General features: G+C 42.3%; 1 protein-coding gene across 13 annotated transcripts in view; it reads left to right on the top strand.

Annotated features, from left to right (window-relative positions):
* The window catches only part of LARP4 (La ribonucleoprotein 4), a 65,791-nt gene that overhangs the window by 13,796 nt on the left and 36,896 nt on the right, over positions 1 to 15,099 (top strand). For 7 of the 13 annotated variants that reach the window (XM_008256453.4, XM_070052233.1, XM_051846279.2 and 4 more), the window contains 3 exons: positions 6,822 to 6,969; positions 8,110 to 8,265; positions 10,913 to 10,988. In XM_008256453.4, the coding sequence (XP_008254675.1) occupies positions 6,822 to 6,969; positions 8,110 to 8,265; positions 10,913 to 10,988 (380 nt within the window). Of the gene's footprint in view, positions 1 to 2,360; positions 2,483 to 3,874; positions 3,947 to 4,323; positions 4,456 to 4,552; positions 5,010 to 6,821; positions 6,970 to 8,109; positions 8,266 to 10,912; positions 10,989 to 15,099 lie in introns of those variants that run through there. The other 6 variants (XM_051846280.2, XM_070052237.1, XM_070052236.1 and 3 more) reach the window with 5 other exon arrangements.

Genomic DNA, 15,099 nt, shown 5'->3' with positions numbered 1-15,099 from the left:
TGAAATTTATAAACTATGTGTTTCTGCACTTTCCTGTTTAATGTTTTTCAGGATACACTTCACCATGAGTGTTTGAAATTGCCCAGAGGGACTACTCTATTATATATAGGCCTATCTGTTTTTGTTTTTTTTTTTTAAGATTTATTTATTTATTTGAAAGAGTAACATAGAAGCAGAAAGAGAGAGAGAGAGGGGTCTTTAATTAACTGGTTCACTCCCCAATTGGCCACAACCTCTAGAACTGTGCCAATCCGAAGCCAGGAGCCAGGAGCCAGGAGCTTCTTCTGGGTCTCCCATGTGGGTGCAGGGGCCTAAGGCCATCTTCTGCTGCTTTCCCAGGCCAAAACACAGAGCTGGATCAGAAGTGAGCAGCTGGGACTTGAACCTGATAACTTTGCAGAATTGATAACAAACATGAAATTTCAGGGAGCTCAGTGAATTTAATGATTGCAAAACTGCAAAATTGCATTGATAAAAGCTGAGTAATCAGAGAGAAAAGAGGCATTAAGAATAGGCAGCTAAGGGGCCAGCATTGTGGCATAGAGAGTGAAAGCCACCACCTGCAACACCAGCATCCCATATTGGTGCCAGTTCATGTCCTGACCACTCCACTCCATTAGCTCTCTGCTAATGACCTGGGAAAAGCAACAGAAGGTGGCTCAAGTACTTGGGCTCTTGCCACCGACATGGGAGACAAGGAAGAAGCTACTGGCTCCTGGCTTCAGCCTGGTCCAGCCCCGGGTATTGTGGCCATCTGGGGAGTGAATCAGCTGATAGAAGATTAGAAGATCTCTATCTCTCTCTCTCTCTCTCCCTCTCCCTCTCCCTCTCCCTCCCTCCCTCTCTGACTCTCAAATAAATAATCTTGAAAAAAAGGGCAGCGAAACTGATAGCTGGGTTTTTTCGTGTGTGTGTGTGTGTGTGTGTGTGTGTTTTTGAGAGGTAGGCAGAAAGAGAAACACTGGTTCACTCCCCTAAATGCCTGCAAACACCACAGTTGGGCAAGCAGCTGGGAGCCTGGAATTCAATCCAGGCCTCCCATGTGGGTTGCAGGAAGCCAGTTACTTGAACTATCATCACTGCCTTCCAGTATCTACAATGGCAGAAAGCTGGGCTAAGGAATTAGAGCCAGGTACTCCATGTGGTATGCAGACATCTTAACCACAAAGCAAAACATTTGCTCCTGCTAGCTGATTTCTTTTTTAGCCATAGTGCAAACCAGAAGGCAATGGAATATCTTTAATATGTTTGAAAGGAAATATATGCCTATTGAGAATGCTTTGTTTGGAGGCTGGCATTGTGGCGCAGCCGGTTAAGCCGCCACCTGTGATGCCAGGATCCCTGTATCAGTGCTGGTTCAAGTCCTGACCATTTCACTTCCTGTCCAGCTCTTTGCTAATGCTCCTGTGGAAGGTTGGCCCCAGTGCTTGGGCCTCTGCCCCAGATGTGGAAACCAGGATGAACTCCTGGCTTCAGCCTGTCTCAGTCCTTGTGGCCATTTGGGGAGTGAACCAGTGGATGGAATATGGATCTCTTTTTTTCTCTCTTTAATTCTGCTTTTAAAATAAATAAATGTTTAAAAAATAAGAATGCTGTATAGCACAAGATTAGAGGTTAAAAATACTTCAGAGAAACCACAGCTATATTGAATTTACTTTTAACATTCTAGGGACCAGTGTTTGGTGCAGTAGTTAATATGCCGCTTAGGGATGTCTGTAACCCATTGGAGTGCCTGTGTTCAAGTCGCGGCTCTACTGCTGTTATATGCACAACCTGGGAGGCAGCAGATGGTGGTTCAAGTAGCTGGGTCCCAGCCACCCATGTGGCAGATCCAGATTGAATTCTTGGCTCCTGGTGTGGTCCTGGATCAGCCCCAGCTGTTGGTGGGTGTTTGGGGAGTAAAGCAGCACATTGTGATCTCTTGTCTGTATCTTTATGTCTGTCTATGTTGTCTGCCTCTTCTTGTCTGTCTCCCTCCACCTTTCAGATAAATCAAGGAAGATAAATATTTTTTTTTTTTTTTTTTTTTTCTGACAGGCAGAGTGGACAGTGAGAGAGAGAGACAGAGAGAGAAAGGTCTTCCTTTTGCCGTTGGTTCACCCTCCAATGGCCGCCGCTGCAGCCGGCGCACCGCGCTGATCCTGGCAGGAGCCAGGAGCCAGGTGCTTTTCCTGGTCTCCCATGGGGTGCAGGGCCCAAGCACCTGGGCCATCCTCCACTGCACTCCCTGGCCATAGCAGAGAGCTGGCCTGGAAGAGGGGCGACCGGGACAGAATCCGGCGCCCCAACCGGGACTAGAACCCGGTGTGCCGGCGCCGCAAGGTGGAGGATTAGCCTATTGAGCCACGGCGCCGGCTAAGATAAATATTTTTTAAGTCTGAATATTTTTCTTCAGGCAAAAGGAAAATGACTCCAGAAGAAAGTTGTGCCTACACAAAAGAATGATGATCAGAGACCATGGTCAACATTTATGTAAATTTAAGTAAATACTGACTGCTATAAATGACAGTATTTCTCAGTTTTGATATTGACCCATATTCTTTCATTCTAAAAGTCACATTTTTGTATATTTCAACTACTATGAAAATAGAGTTCATACAATATTTGGTTTAATAAACAGCAGTGTTATCTATGTGATAAATTAGGATGCCATCTTTATAATTTTGAGTGTGTTAAACAAGTACTTTGCCTAGTATCAGTGTCCTTTGTTCTATATCTATTTGAGTTGTTCTCATTTCTTTTCTTTTACAAATAATGTTAATATGTGGAAATATGAGTTGTGCCATTTTATATAGTCTCCTGTAAGGGCTGTTTGCCAATTTTAAGTCTGAGGATTATTTATTATTATTTTGTTGCAGTTTCATTTTATTCGCTATCATCTATTTCTTGTGGTTTTATCTGTTTGGAGCTAATTTTCTATGATACAGTTTACATTTAACTTTTACCTCTACTTTGCAATTATTTTCAAGGAATGTATTGGTGGTTTGTGTAGTAAAATTTTGGAAGTGAGATTATAGTAACCACTTTAAACTAGAATACTGGGGCCAGCTTTGTGACATAGTGGGTTAAATCACCACCTGCATCCCATAGGAGGGCTGGTTTGAGTCCTGGCTGCACCACTTCCTATCTAGCTATCAGCTAATACACCTAGGAAAGCAATGAAGATGGCCCAAGTGCCTGGACCCCTGTACTCACATGGAAGACCCAGATGGATTTCTAGGCTCCTGGCTTTGGCCTGCCTGAATGTTGCAGCCATTCGGCAATTGAACCAGCAGATGGAAAATCTCCCTCTATCTCTGTAACACCACCCTTGAGATGAAAAAAACAGAAAGAGAGGCAGAGAGAGAGGTCTTCCATCCACTGGTTTGACCACTGTTTCACTCCCCATTGGCCAAAGCCAGGAGCCAGGAGCTTCTTTTGGGTCTCCCACGTTGGTGCAGGGACCCAAGACATGGGCTGTCTTCTACTGCTTTCCCGGACCATAGCAGAGAGCTGGATCGGAAGTGGAGCAGCTGGGACTCAAACTGGCGCCCATATGGGATGCCAGTACTGCAGGTGGCAGCTTTATTCACTATGCCACCTTGCCAGCCTTGTGAATCTTTTTTTTTAACATGCTTTATGAAAGGATATGAAGCATTTCTACTGAATCTTAACTGTTTAATAAGAATTAATAAATGAGGAATTCTTACCCCAATTTACAATGAGAAAATTGAAGCTTAGATTTGTTAAACTTCCCAAGATCATACATGATCTCAAGTTCACGTTAGAGCTCTGTTTTCAATTCAAGTGGGGTTCTAAAGCTTCAGTCACTATGTTTAGATAATAATTGCTTGTGGTGAACTACTTTGAAATACCTTTTTTGCTTTTCTTACAGCTACATACCACTCTTCATAGTTAGGGGTACTTCTTATAAGTTTGTGTGGCGCTTTCGTTCTGTCCTTTCCAGGTATAGCTCTTATTCCTTCAGTTTTTTATATTGTATTCTTTGATTGTATTTATCAAGATTCAGAAGTCTGATATCTCTGAGAGATGTACTCTTTTTGTCTGCTGTCTTCTTGTCTGGAGGCATATTGGATACTGAGAATTGAGGAGAGAAAGAGAGTAGAAATGTAAATGTAGATCTTCTATTAAAAGGACTTAATATCAAATTAAATACTGGGCACATAGCAGGAGAGCTGGGCTATAACAAGATCCTCATAGTTCTATTCCACTACCAGTCAGAAACTATGCTGAAGTTAGTCATTTGATCTACTGGTTGAGACACTGTGTCTCATTTCGTGTGACTGGGCTTGATTCTCAGCTCCAGCTTCTGACTTCTTGCAGAAGCAGACCCTCAGAGCAGCAAATGATGGTTCAAATGATTGGGTCCTTGCCACCCACATGGAAGACCTGGAGCTCCTGGCCTTGGCCTTGCCCAGGCCTGCCATTACAGGCATTTGGGGTGTAAGCCAGCAGGTGAGAGCTCTGTTCTGTCTGCCCGTGTCTCTCAAATTAAAAGGAAAGAAAAGGAAATTATTCTGTACCTAAATTCCCAAATCATAATCACTGATTAACTCAGCTCAGTGGCCCACCAAAAGCACAGTGGTAGGAGAGTACTGTTCTGATGCAGACAGGCAGGGGATGTATTATCTGTAGAGAATTGTAAAACTGACCAAAAAAATATGCTTTTTGTTGTCAGACACCTAGAAATTCTAAACTGCGACATTAATAAAGTACACCTTACTGTCACTGCCATTTCAAGGCACAACTTTTGATCCAAAAATAGGAATAGACCTAGAAAAGGCATTGTATCTAGTCTTTTCTTTTTCCAGACTGCATCTCAAGATCTTTCTTTCCAGTTTATAAAAGGAAGCAATGAAAAAGAAATATGGCAAGCAATAGAGTATAATTAAAGAATATTATTTCATTGGCTCATAAATATGTTACTTGTGTGGTGTAGAAATGCATTCAAAGAAACTCAAGTGAAGAAATCAGAAGAGTGCAGGGGGATTCCAGGGACAGAACTGCAAGTAAGTAGAATTAGGCATCCTGGAAGCTGAAGCTTTAAGACAGCAGCTTAGTGTGGGACCTCCGCAGATCTGTCCACTCAAAAGTTGTGCCTTAGTTGGACATATTCTGCTGTTGGTAATACCTTAAAAGCTGATGTTTGTTTTGTTTTTAACCATGACAGTCATTATTAAGAACCCCTGCAGGTAGGGAGAGGTTTTTTTGGTTTTGTTTTTTTGTTTTTTTGTTTTTTTTTAACAGGCAGAGTTAGACAGTGAGAGAGAGAGACAGAAAGAAAGGTCTTTCTTCTGTTGGTTCACTCCCAAATGGCCGCCATGGCCAGTGCGCTGTACCAATCCGAAGCCAGGAGCCAGGTGCTTCCTCCTGGTCTCCCATGCAGATGCAGGGGCCCAAGCACTTGGGCCATCCTCCACTGCCTTCCTGGACCACAACAGAGAGCTAAACTGGAAGAAGAGCAACCAGGACAGAATCTGACGCCCAACTGGGACTAGAACCCAGGGCACTGGCACTGCAGGCGGAGGATTAGCCAAGTGAGCCGCGGCACTGGCCTGTTTGTTTTTTTAAGATTTATTTATTTTAAAGGCAGAGTTACAGAGAGGCAGAGGCAGAGAGAGATCTTCCATCTACTAGTTCACCCCCCAAATGGCTGTAATGGCCAGAGCTGAGCTGATTCAAGCCAGGAGCCAGGAGCTTCTTCTGGGTCTCCCATGTGGTGCAGGAGCCCAAGTACTTGGGCCGTGTTCTACTGCCTCCTAGGCCATAGCAGAGAGCTGGGTCAGAAGTAGAGCAGCCAGGTCTTGAACTGGTGCCCATATAGGATGCCAGGACTGCAGGTGGTGGCGTTACCCGCTATGCCATTATAAAATCCCTAACCCCTGCAGGTAGGGATTTTATAATGAACTCCTGATACATGGTGTAATGTGCTAGCTCTCTTTCATGAAAGCTGAATTCCTGGTGCCTTAATCTTGATTAAGTTCATTCTCTGCCCTTTGAGCCCACCCTTGGGAGCCTATCATCTATTGGTAGTGGTAGGGGTCTACCACTGAGAAGGGAGTAGAATAACTTTTTGAGAAGAGGGTGAAATGTTTACTGGATTATTAATGTCCTTGAGAAGGATGAGACCCTGTTGGTTTGGATAAGGTGAGAGGAGTGTATTTGTGCATCTCACCGTCTCTTCCTTGCTCTGTCTCTACCTTTTCACACTCTTAGCCCTGTTCTGTTCTCATGCTCAGTTTTTGTGGTTAGATAAGCCATGTAAAAGATCAGTTTAAATGTTGGTATCTCAGTATGATTATTGTGTTGTACACACTTGAGGATGTCTACCTTGAGAAGAGAGGGAAGAGAGCATTCCAAAATAAGGCAGATGCTGTGATACAATTCAAACTCAAATGTGTGACACAGCTTGGATGACAATAAAGATGAGGTACTCTGGAAAATTACACTACAGATAAACTCAGAAATTTGCTATAGATACACAAACACTAATGCCTCAAAGATATGTGAACAGTTTGAATTTTACGACATTTACAAATGGGTTGGGGTAGAACAGTATTACCATTTTAGAAGTAATTTATAGGGCTTTGCATTGTTTGTAAAATAGATGGCTAAATTTTATATGGACATTTCAAATTCATTACTTTAAAAGTTTTATATTTTGAAACTGACCAATAATTTTAATGTTAACTGATTTCATTTTATTTAATATAATTATTGGAAAGTATTTCACTTTTAAGTAATGTAGAAGCCCTTTGTCTAAATTTGCATTTCTTTTAATGCACTTTTAAATTTTACAAATAGAATCTTTGGTTATTTAGCAGGTAACATCTAAAGGAACTGGTTTAAATCCCAACGCCAAAGTATGGCAAGAAATTCCTCCTGGAAATCCTGATGCCACTCCTGTAACTCATGGAACGGAAAGTTCTTGGCCTGATACAGCAGCCACATCAGGGTCCCCTCCTGAAGGTAAGTGCGAAGTGTTTTATCAGAAATATCACATTTTGTTTAAATGTGTAATCAAATCAGTTTGTAGAACTTGGACTTACATTCTTTGATTATGTGACTAAATACACTTATAAATGTTTAGTACACAGTTTACATGTAATTCTCACTCATCTAATATGAACGGATTGTCAGTAATTCCAAGTAGCAGCTGTATTGTTAAACCTAGCTTCTAACCCATTTATAATAACCTATTTATAAATCAGTTTTGCTCTAACATCATTGGCTTTGCTGTTTACTTACTGTTTGACCTTTATCAAATGACATGACTTCTCTGTGCTATTTCCTTCACCTGGAAAACAAAAACTATTACAATTACCTGTAGCAGGGGTAGGGAACCTTTTTTCTGCCAAGGGCCAATTGGGTATTTGTAACATTACTCATGGACCATATAAAATTATCAACTTAAAAATTAGCCTACTAGGGCCAGCGCTGTGGCATAGTAGACTAAGCCTTTGCCTGCAGCACCAGCATCCATATGGATGCCAGTTTGTGTCTTGCTGCTCCTCTTCTGATCCAGCTCTTGCTTATGGCCTGGGAAATCAGTAGAAGATGGCCCCCACATGGAGACTTGGAAGAAGCTCCTGGCTCCGGATTGGACCAGCTCCGGCCTTTGCGGCCATCTGGGGAGTGAACCAGTGGATGGAAGACCTTTCCCTCTATCTCTCCCTCTCTGTGTCTGTAATTCTACCTTTCAAATAAATAAAATCTTTTTTTTTTTTTTTTTTTAATTAGCCTACTACAGATTTGTTGAATTTCAAGTCCTACCTGCAGTTGCCAGACCAAATGATGTTATGGGGTTTTTATGGTTCCCAAGTCACATTCCCCATCCCTGACCTACATAGCATAGGATTTTCTGAGAACTAAATAAAGTTCATGGAGCCATGTGACTTATAGATAGTACTGTATAAATTTTAGTAACTGCTTATCCATAATAATAAAAACTGTCTGCCTTGGGGAAATGACTCTTAAAACCACATGAGCATTTTCCCAACTGATAGAATTCCTAGAAATCTTGTCAGGGAAGACATAGACTGCCCAGAGTTTCTGAAATTGTGACATAAAGAATTTCTAAATACTTTTGGTGTTTTGTCTCTAATACAGGAAATACAGAGCTTTCAGAAGATATGTGTAAGGAATATGAAGTAATGTATTCTTCATCTTGTGAAACCACAAGAAATTCTACAGGCATTGAAGAGTCCACTGATGGAATAATTTTAGGACCAGAAGATCTGAGTTACCAAATATATGATGTTTCTGGTAAACTTTATGATTTATTGATGGAAAGATGCTGTATACTAGCCTGTACTCCCTCCCATTCACATAGTGTGTTGTCCTTGCTCTGACAGACTTGAGGCAGTGTTTTCTTATTTGAAAAGAGGCTTATGTTAATGAAATGTAAGACTGTTAAAAAAAAAATACTGTTTCTAATGCCAAAACATGAAATTTGTAATTAAAGAGAATATATAGTTTTTAAAGGGTCTAGACAACTATTTGCAGTTTAAACATTTAACCAGTATAAGGGGCCGGTGCTGTGGCTCACTTGGTTAATACTCCGCCTGTGGCGCCGACATCCCATGTGAGCACCGGGTTCTAGTCCTGGTTGCTCCTCTTTCAGTCCAGCTTTCTGCTGTGGCCAGGGAGGGCAGTGGAGGATGGCCCAAGTGCTTGGGCCCCTGTACCAGCATGGGACACCAGGAGAAGCACCTGGCTCCTGGCTTCGGATCGGCGCAGAGTTACAGAGGGAGAGGTAGAGACAGAGAGAAACAAATCTTTTGTCCACTGGCTCACTACCCAAATGGCCATGACTGCTGAGGCTGGGCCAGGACAAAGCCAGGAGACAGGAACTCTATCATAGCCTCTGATGTGGGTGGCAGGAACCTAGGTATTTGAGCCATACTTAGGTCCTTTCCCAGGCATGGTAGCAGGTAGCTGGATTGAGAGCAGAGCAGCTAGGAATCAAACCAGTGCTCAGATTATATTCAGTTTGTTGTTTTTTTAAGATATGTTTTATTTATTTGAAAGGACAGAGATCTTTAGTCTGTTGGTTCATTCCCAAGATGGCCACAATGGCTGGGGCTGGGCCAGGCTGAAACCATTAGCCTGAGACTCCATCTGGATCTCCCATGCTGGTGCAGGGGCCCAAAGATTTGAGCCATCTTCTGCTGCTTTTCTAGGTGCATTAGCAGGTAGCCAGTTCAGGAGCAGAGCTCATGGAGTGCAATCCAGTGCTCCAGTGTGGGTTGCCGGCATTGGAGGAGGTGATTTAACCCACTGCGCCATAATACCAGCCCCTATATTCATTTTTAATGAAGTTAGCATTTATTACTTTGATTCTTGAGTAGTAACACATGTTAGTAATTAAAATCTCAGACTATTTAGTTTCTTAATATATCCAGTTGTCTGTATTTATAGGAAACATGGCCTCTATTATTAATACTTTTTTTTTTTTAAGATTTTATTTAATTATTTGAAGGGTAAAGTTACAGACAGTGAGAGGGAGAGACAGAGAGAAAGGTCTTCTGTCCCCTGGTTCACTCCCCAAATGCCCGCAACGGCCGGAGCTGCACCGATCTGGAGCCAGGAGCCAGGAGCTTCTTCTGGTCTCCCACATGGGTGCAGGGGCCCAAGGACTGGAGCCATTATTTACTGCTTTCCCAGGCCATAGCAGAGAGCTAGAAGAGGAGCAGCTGGGACTAGAACTGGCACCCATTATTTACTGCTTTCCCAGGCCATAGCAGAGAGCTAGAAGAGGAGCAGCTGGGACTAGAACTGGCACCCATATGAGATGCCAGCACTGCAGGCGGAGGATTAACCTACTGCGCTACAGCTCCAGCCCCTATTAATGCTTTTTTAAGGAAGGACATATTATGTGTTCTTTGTCTGTAATGGCTTATAAAACAGTCTAATGGGAGTAATGGTTTCCCAGGCTTATATCCTGAAAAAGAAAAGGCTCATGTTTTGTGTTAAAACATTGGAAAGCATAGAAAGCTTCTAGAGAGTTAGCTAAGGCCTTTAGATCTTTGAATGCTTTAAGTATACAGCAGAAGGTCTAGTATTCTAGAATTAAGGAAGGTAGAAAACAAAAGTATTAAGAGAGAGAAGTTGGAATCTGACTAGCATCAGATTAACCACCATAAGAGATTTGTATAATATAAATATCTCACTTGTTTTAGCTAGTTCCTGGCTTCAAATTTAAATTATTACTGCAGCGCCGGCGTCATGGTGGACTAGGTTAATCCTCCACCTGCAGTACTGGCATCCCATATGGGCACCAGGTTCTAGTCCCAGTTGCTCCTCTTACAGTCCAGCTCTCTGCTGTGACCAGGGAGGGCAGTGGAGGATGGCCCAAGTGCTTGGGCCCCTGCCACCCGCATGGGAGACCGGGAGGAAGTACCTGCCTCCTGGCTTCGGATCAGCTCAGCGCCAGCTCAGTGCCAGCCGTAGTAGCCATTTGGGGGGTGAACCAATGGAAGGAAGACCTTTCTGTCTGTCTCTCTCTCTCGCTGTCTATAACTCTACCTGTCAAATAAATACATAGAAAAAATTTTTAAATAAATTATTACTGCTGTTGTTCTTTGGCATTTTATTAAAGGAATTAGCTGCTAATCACACTTTTTATAAAATGTTCAGGGCAATATTTTACAACATGGTAGCCAGATGTTTTTAGCATTAATAGTACTTTGTGAATTTCTTGATAAAACAATTTTTATCATGAAGTCTATTTGAAAAAATAAGTTGATAGAAATTAGATATTGAGCTATCTGAACAGTAGAAATAATAGAAATATATATGTGGTAAATTTTAAATTGTGAATATTTGTGGTTTCTGAGTATAATAGTATGTAAGGTTTACTACGTAGGCTAACTCGGTATTAACTTTTCCCCCTTTTGTTTTCTACCATCAGAGGAAGGCAATTCAGCAATTTCCACAGAAGAGCTAAAAGAATGTCTGAGGAAACAATTAGAATTCTGTTTCTCACGGTACATAATCATTTTTTGATTGATATCTCTGCATTTTTGAGTTGTTTGGTTATAGGATGTAAAATATCTGTCAGTCAGTGGAAGAAGATAGTGATTATCACTTCCTTTCAGTGATATGCTTTTGGTGTCATTCTAGTGCATCTTAACTAGACTTGAAGATATGGTCTGCATGAAGGAACCATTCCCGGAGAGATAATGAAGTTCCTGTGGGATTCTTTTCCTATGAATGCATTTAGCATTGGAGTTCTTAAAAGAAAGCTTTTTTAAAATTTTTTATTTTTCATAAGTGACTCACATAACCTTTGATCATAGAGTTATTTTTAACCACATGTTAAGGAGATAGGCAGAGAACATATATTATACCATTGTCTTGTATTAAATAAGGAGTCCTTTCAGGAAAATGTTTTAAGATGTCTTACAGATATGACTTATGTAGGTATATTTATAACTTATACTTTATAAAATTCCAATTTGCTGCTTCTAGAGAAAACATAAATTTGGATATATATGCAAATACTTTCCATTTTTCTAATCTCTCTGGTACATGGTATAACCAGTGAATAAAACTTTTCAAGCTAGAAATGTGGATTTTACCAGAGACACATCTCAATACACAAACTGCACACTTGTTTCAGGTTTAGTTGATGCCTCATCCTAAACATCTCTCATCTTTCCCCTCCTGGTTTCCTTTTCTATAATCATTGGGCCTGTGATACGTTTCATTTTCTTTAACACACTTGTAATAGTGACTTTAAAATCCTTACGGACTAACAAGATTGTTTTTGGGTCTGCTTGTCTTGGTCAGGATGTTTTCTCTTGTCTATCAATTTCCTGCCTTTTAACATGTCTTGTAAATTTTGATTGTATGCTGAATATACAAATAAAAGAATTACAGAAGCTGCAGGTGACGTAATTTTTCCCTCTCAACAGGATTTGAGCTTTCTTCTGTTAGGCAGATGGAAAGAAATGTTGACTGCTTCAGTCTGTTCAAGAATTGAACTGGGTCAGACCTGAGCAGCTTCTCTTTTAGATTAATTGATTTTTATTTATTTGAAAAATGGACACAAAGAGCTCCATCTTCTGGTTTACTTCCCAAATCGTACAAACCAAGGCCAGAGGGAAGCCCAGGGGCCAGCAATTCAATGCAAATCTGCCATGTGGCTAGCAGGATCCCAGTTACTTGAGGCATCACCACTGCCTTCCAAGGACTGCATTAACAGGAGGCTGGAGTCAGGACCTGGAGCTGGGATCTAACCCAGGTACTCTTATGTGGGAGGCAGTTGTCTTTACTGCTAGGCTAAAAACTTGCTTCCTCTGAGAAACCATTTTCATGAGACTCAGTCCATCCCAGATTTATCTGTTCTTTAGGAGTGGCCCTCTCTGGCAGTTTTTCTGTTTTTACTTTTTTAAGTTTCATTTATTTGAAAGGCAGAGCGACCACCAAGTGCCTGCAGGAGAGGACTAGACCAGGCCGAAGCTGAGAGCCCAGATTGGCCACCATGGGTTGCAGGGACCCAGTTACTTGGGTGTCCCAGATACATTAGCAGAAAGCTGGAATGGGAATCACAGAGGAGAGAATTTGGACCCACACACTCCAGTATAGGATGCAGGTATCCCACACAGTGCCTTATCCTACTGTGCTGGAACACCTGTCTGAACATGTTTTTTTTTTTTTTTTTTTTTAATTATTTATTTTCAGTGTCTTTATTTATTTCAGAGACAAAAATCTTCCATCAACTGATTTTCTCCAAGTGCCCACAAAACCCAGGACCTGGCCAGGCCAAGGCCAGGAGCTCAGAACTTCATCTGAGTCTTCATTGTGGGTGGCAGGGACCTAAATACTTAAGCCATCATCTGCAGCCTCCCACGGTACACAATAGCAGGAAGCTGGATCGAAAGTCTAAGAGTCAGAACTTGAACCAGGCACTCTAATATGGGATGCCAGTATCTCAAGCAACATCTTTACCACCACATCCAGTGCTTAGCTCCTTCTCAGGCTTTTGCTGTAGAGCTTGGTAGTTTTCTGTCTGTTTAATTCCAATATGCCAAGGAAATTTAAACCAATTCTTCAGGGGTTTAAGATTACCTCTTCAGTCCCTCACCCCATACAGTTTCACAATCTAGCCCGTATCTTCCAGGAGAGACTTGTATTTGCTGCAGGGTTACTCCTTTCTCAGGGACTTAATCCCAACAACACACAGATTTCACCCTGCCTTTTCCTTCTTTCTTAGTTTCCAATCTTCCTCCTAGAATTTAGGAAATTTGTGGGGAAATCAGCTGTGTGTTGGGGATTCCTGTGGTTTTTAACTGAAGTGCTAGTCCTGTGCCCAGCACACACATATGCCACATACTTACACCCACCTAAAGGTCTGCTGGTTTCCCAAGACCTTACAGGAAGCAAACGTTATCTCCAGCATTTCAGTCAATTTTGTCCTTGAAGTTTTCAAGTCTCCTCCATTTCCAAAAATGGGATTTTTATGATCTATCCATGCACTTTGAATTGTTGTGGTAGAGGCTCTTGCTGATCATGATCCATAACATCCAACCTCCGAGTACAGTAGAGTTCTAATTGGCATTTGTACCTCACCTAGATTGCTGCCAACACATACCAGGTATTTCTCATGAATAGGCAAGTCTTGGATGTTTTACTTGTTCATTCCATTTACTCTGACGAGATACAGTTTCTTTAGTTAAGAGTTCTGACATACTGTTTTGTCAGAGTAGACCTGCTGAACATCAAGGTTGATTTAGTTTGCAACTTTTTAATTGTATAAAGATCATGTTTATAGTTGTCTGATTCTCAAGTTGTTAAGGAATATTGATTAAACTAGTTTTAGTATTTCTTCATATTGAAGTTTTTTTTGTTTTTTGTTTTTTGTTTTTTTTGACAGGCAGAGTGGATAGTGAGAGAGAGAGACAGAAAGGTCTTCCTTTTGCCATTGGTTCACCCTCCAATGGCTGCCACGGCTGGCGTGCTGCGGCCAGCGCACCGCGCTGATCCGATGGCAGGAGCCAGGTGCTTTTGCTGGTCTCCCATGGGGTGCAGGGCCCAAGCACTTGGGCCATCCTCCACTGCACTCCTGGGCCACAGCAGAGAGCTGGCCTGGAAGAGGGGCAACTGAGACAGAATCCGGTGCCCCAACCGGGACTAGAACCCAGTGTGCCGGCGCCGCTAGGTGGAGGATTAGCCTATTGAGCCGCGGTGCCGGCCTCTTCATATTGAAGTTTACTTGTTACTGTTATCTTATATCTGTCCTGTCCCATCCCCAGCAAAACAAGGAGCTACCACTGGTGGTAATTCTTAATCTATAAAAAAGAGTTACTACTCTATTTCAGTAGAAATTGTATATAAAGGTATTTGAGCCTACTGTCTGCCAAGCACTTAGGCTAGTGAAACACATTCCTGAATGACAAAGATCCATTATGGAACTTCTGTTTATGCTGAGAAACAAAGTCAAAAGCTAGTAAAACAAAAGATTTACAAGTATGGTTGTATGGAAGAAAATTAATGAGAAGAGTATATGTATGCAAGAGCAGGAGAATACATTGCAGGTGTTTTTTTTTTGTTTTTGTTTTTGTTTTTGTTTTTTGACAGAGAGAGACAGAGAGAGGTCTTTCTTCCGTTGGTTCACCCCCCAAATAGCTGTCATGGCCGGCGCACTGCGCTGATCTGAAGCCAAGAGCCAGGTGCTTCCTCCTGGTCTCCCATGCGGGTGCAGGGGCCCAAGCACTTGGGCCATCCTCCATTGCACTCCCGGGCCACAGCAGAGAGCTGAACTGGAAGAGGAGCAACTGGGACAGAATCCGGTGCCCCAACCAGGACTAGAACCCGGGGTGCTGGCGCCGCAGGCGGAGGATTAGCCGGCCCATCGCAGTTTTAAATAGGGCGATTAGGTCATACCTCCTTGAGAAAGAGGGCTGTGCCTCCCCCATCATTTTTATTTTTAGACAGAGTTACACGGGTAGAGAGAGGAGAGGTCTTCCATCCGCTGGTTCACTCCCCATATGACCACAAAGGCCAGAGCAGACCAATCCAGAGCCAGGAGCCAGGAGCTTCTTCCATGTCTCCTACTTGGGTGCAGGGACCCAGGGACTTGAGCCATCCTTCGCT

The sequence above is a fragment of the Oryctolagus cuniculus genome, chromosome 11 (assembly GCF_964237555.1).
Source record: "Oryctolagus cuniculus chromosome 11, mOryCun1.1, whole genome shotgun sequence".
Lineage (NCBI taxonomy): Eukaryota > Metazoa > Chordata > Mammalia > Lagomorpha > Leporidae > Oryctolagus > Oryctolagus cuniculus.
This window is presented reverse-complemented; position numbering and strand designations above follow the sequence as displayed.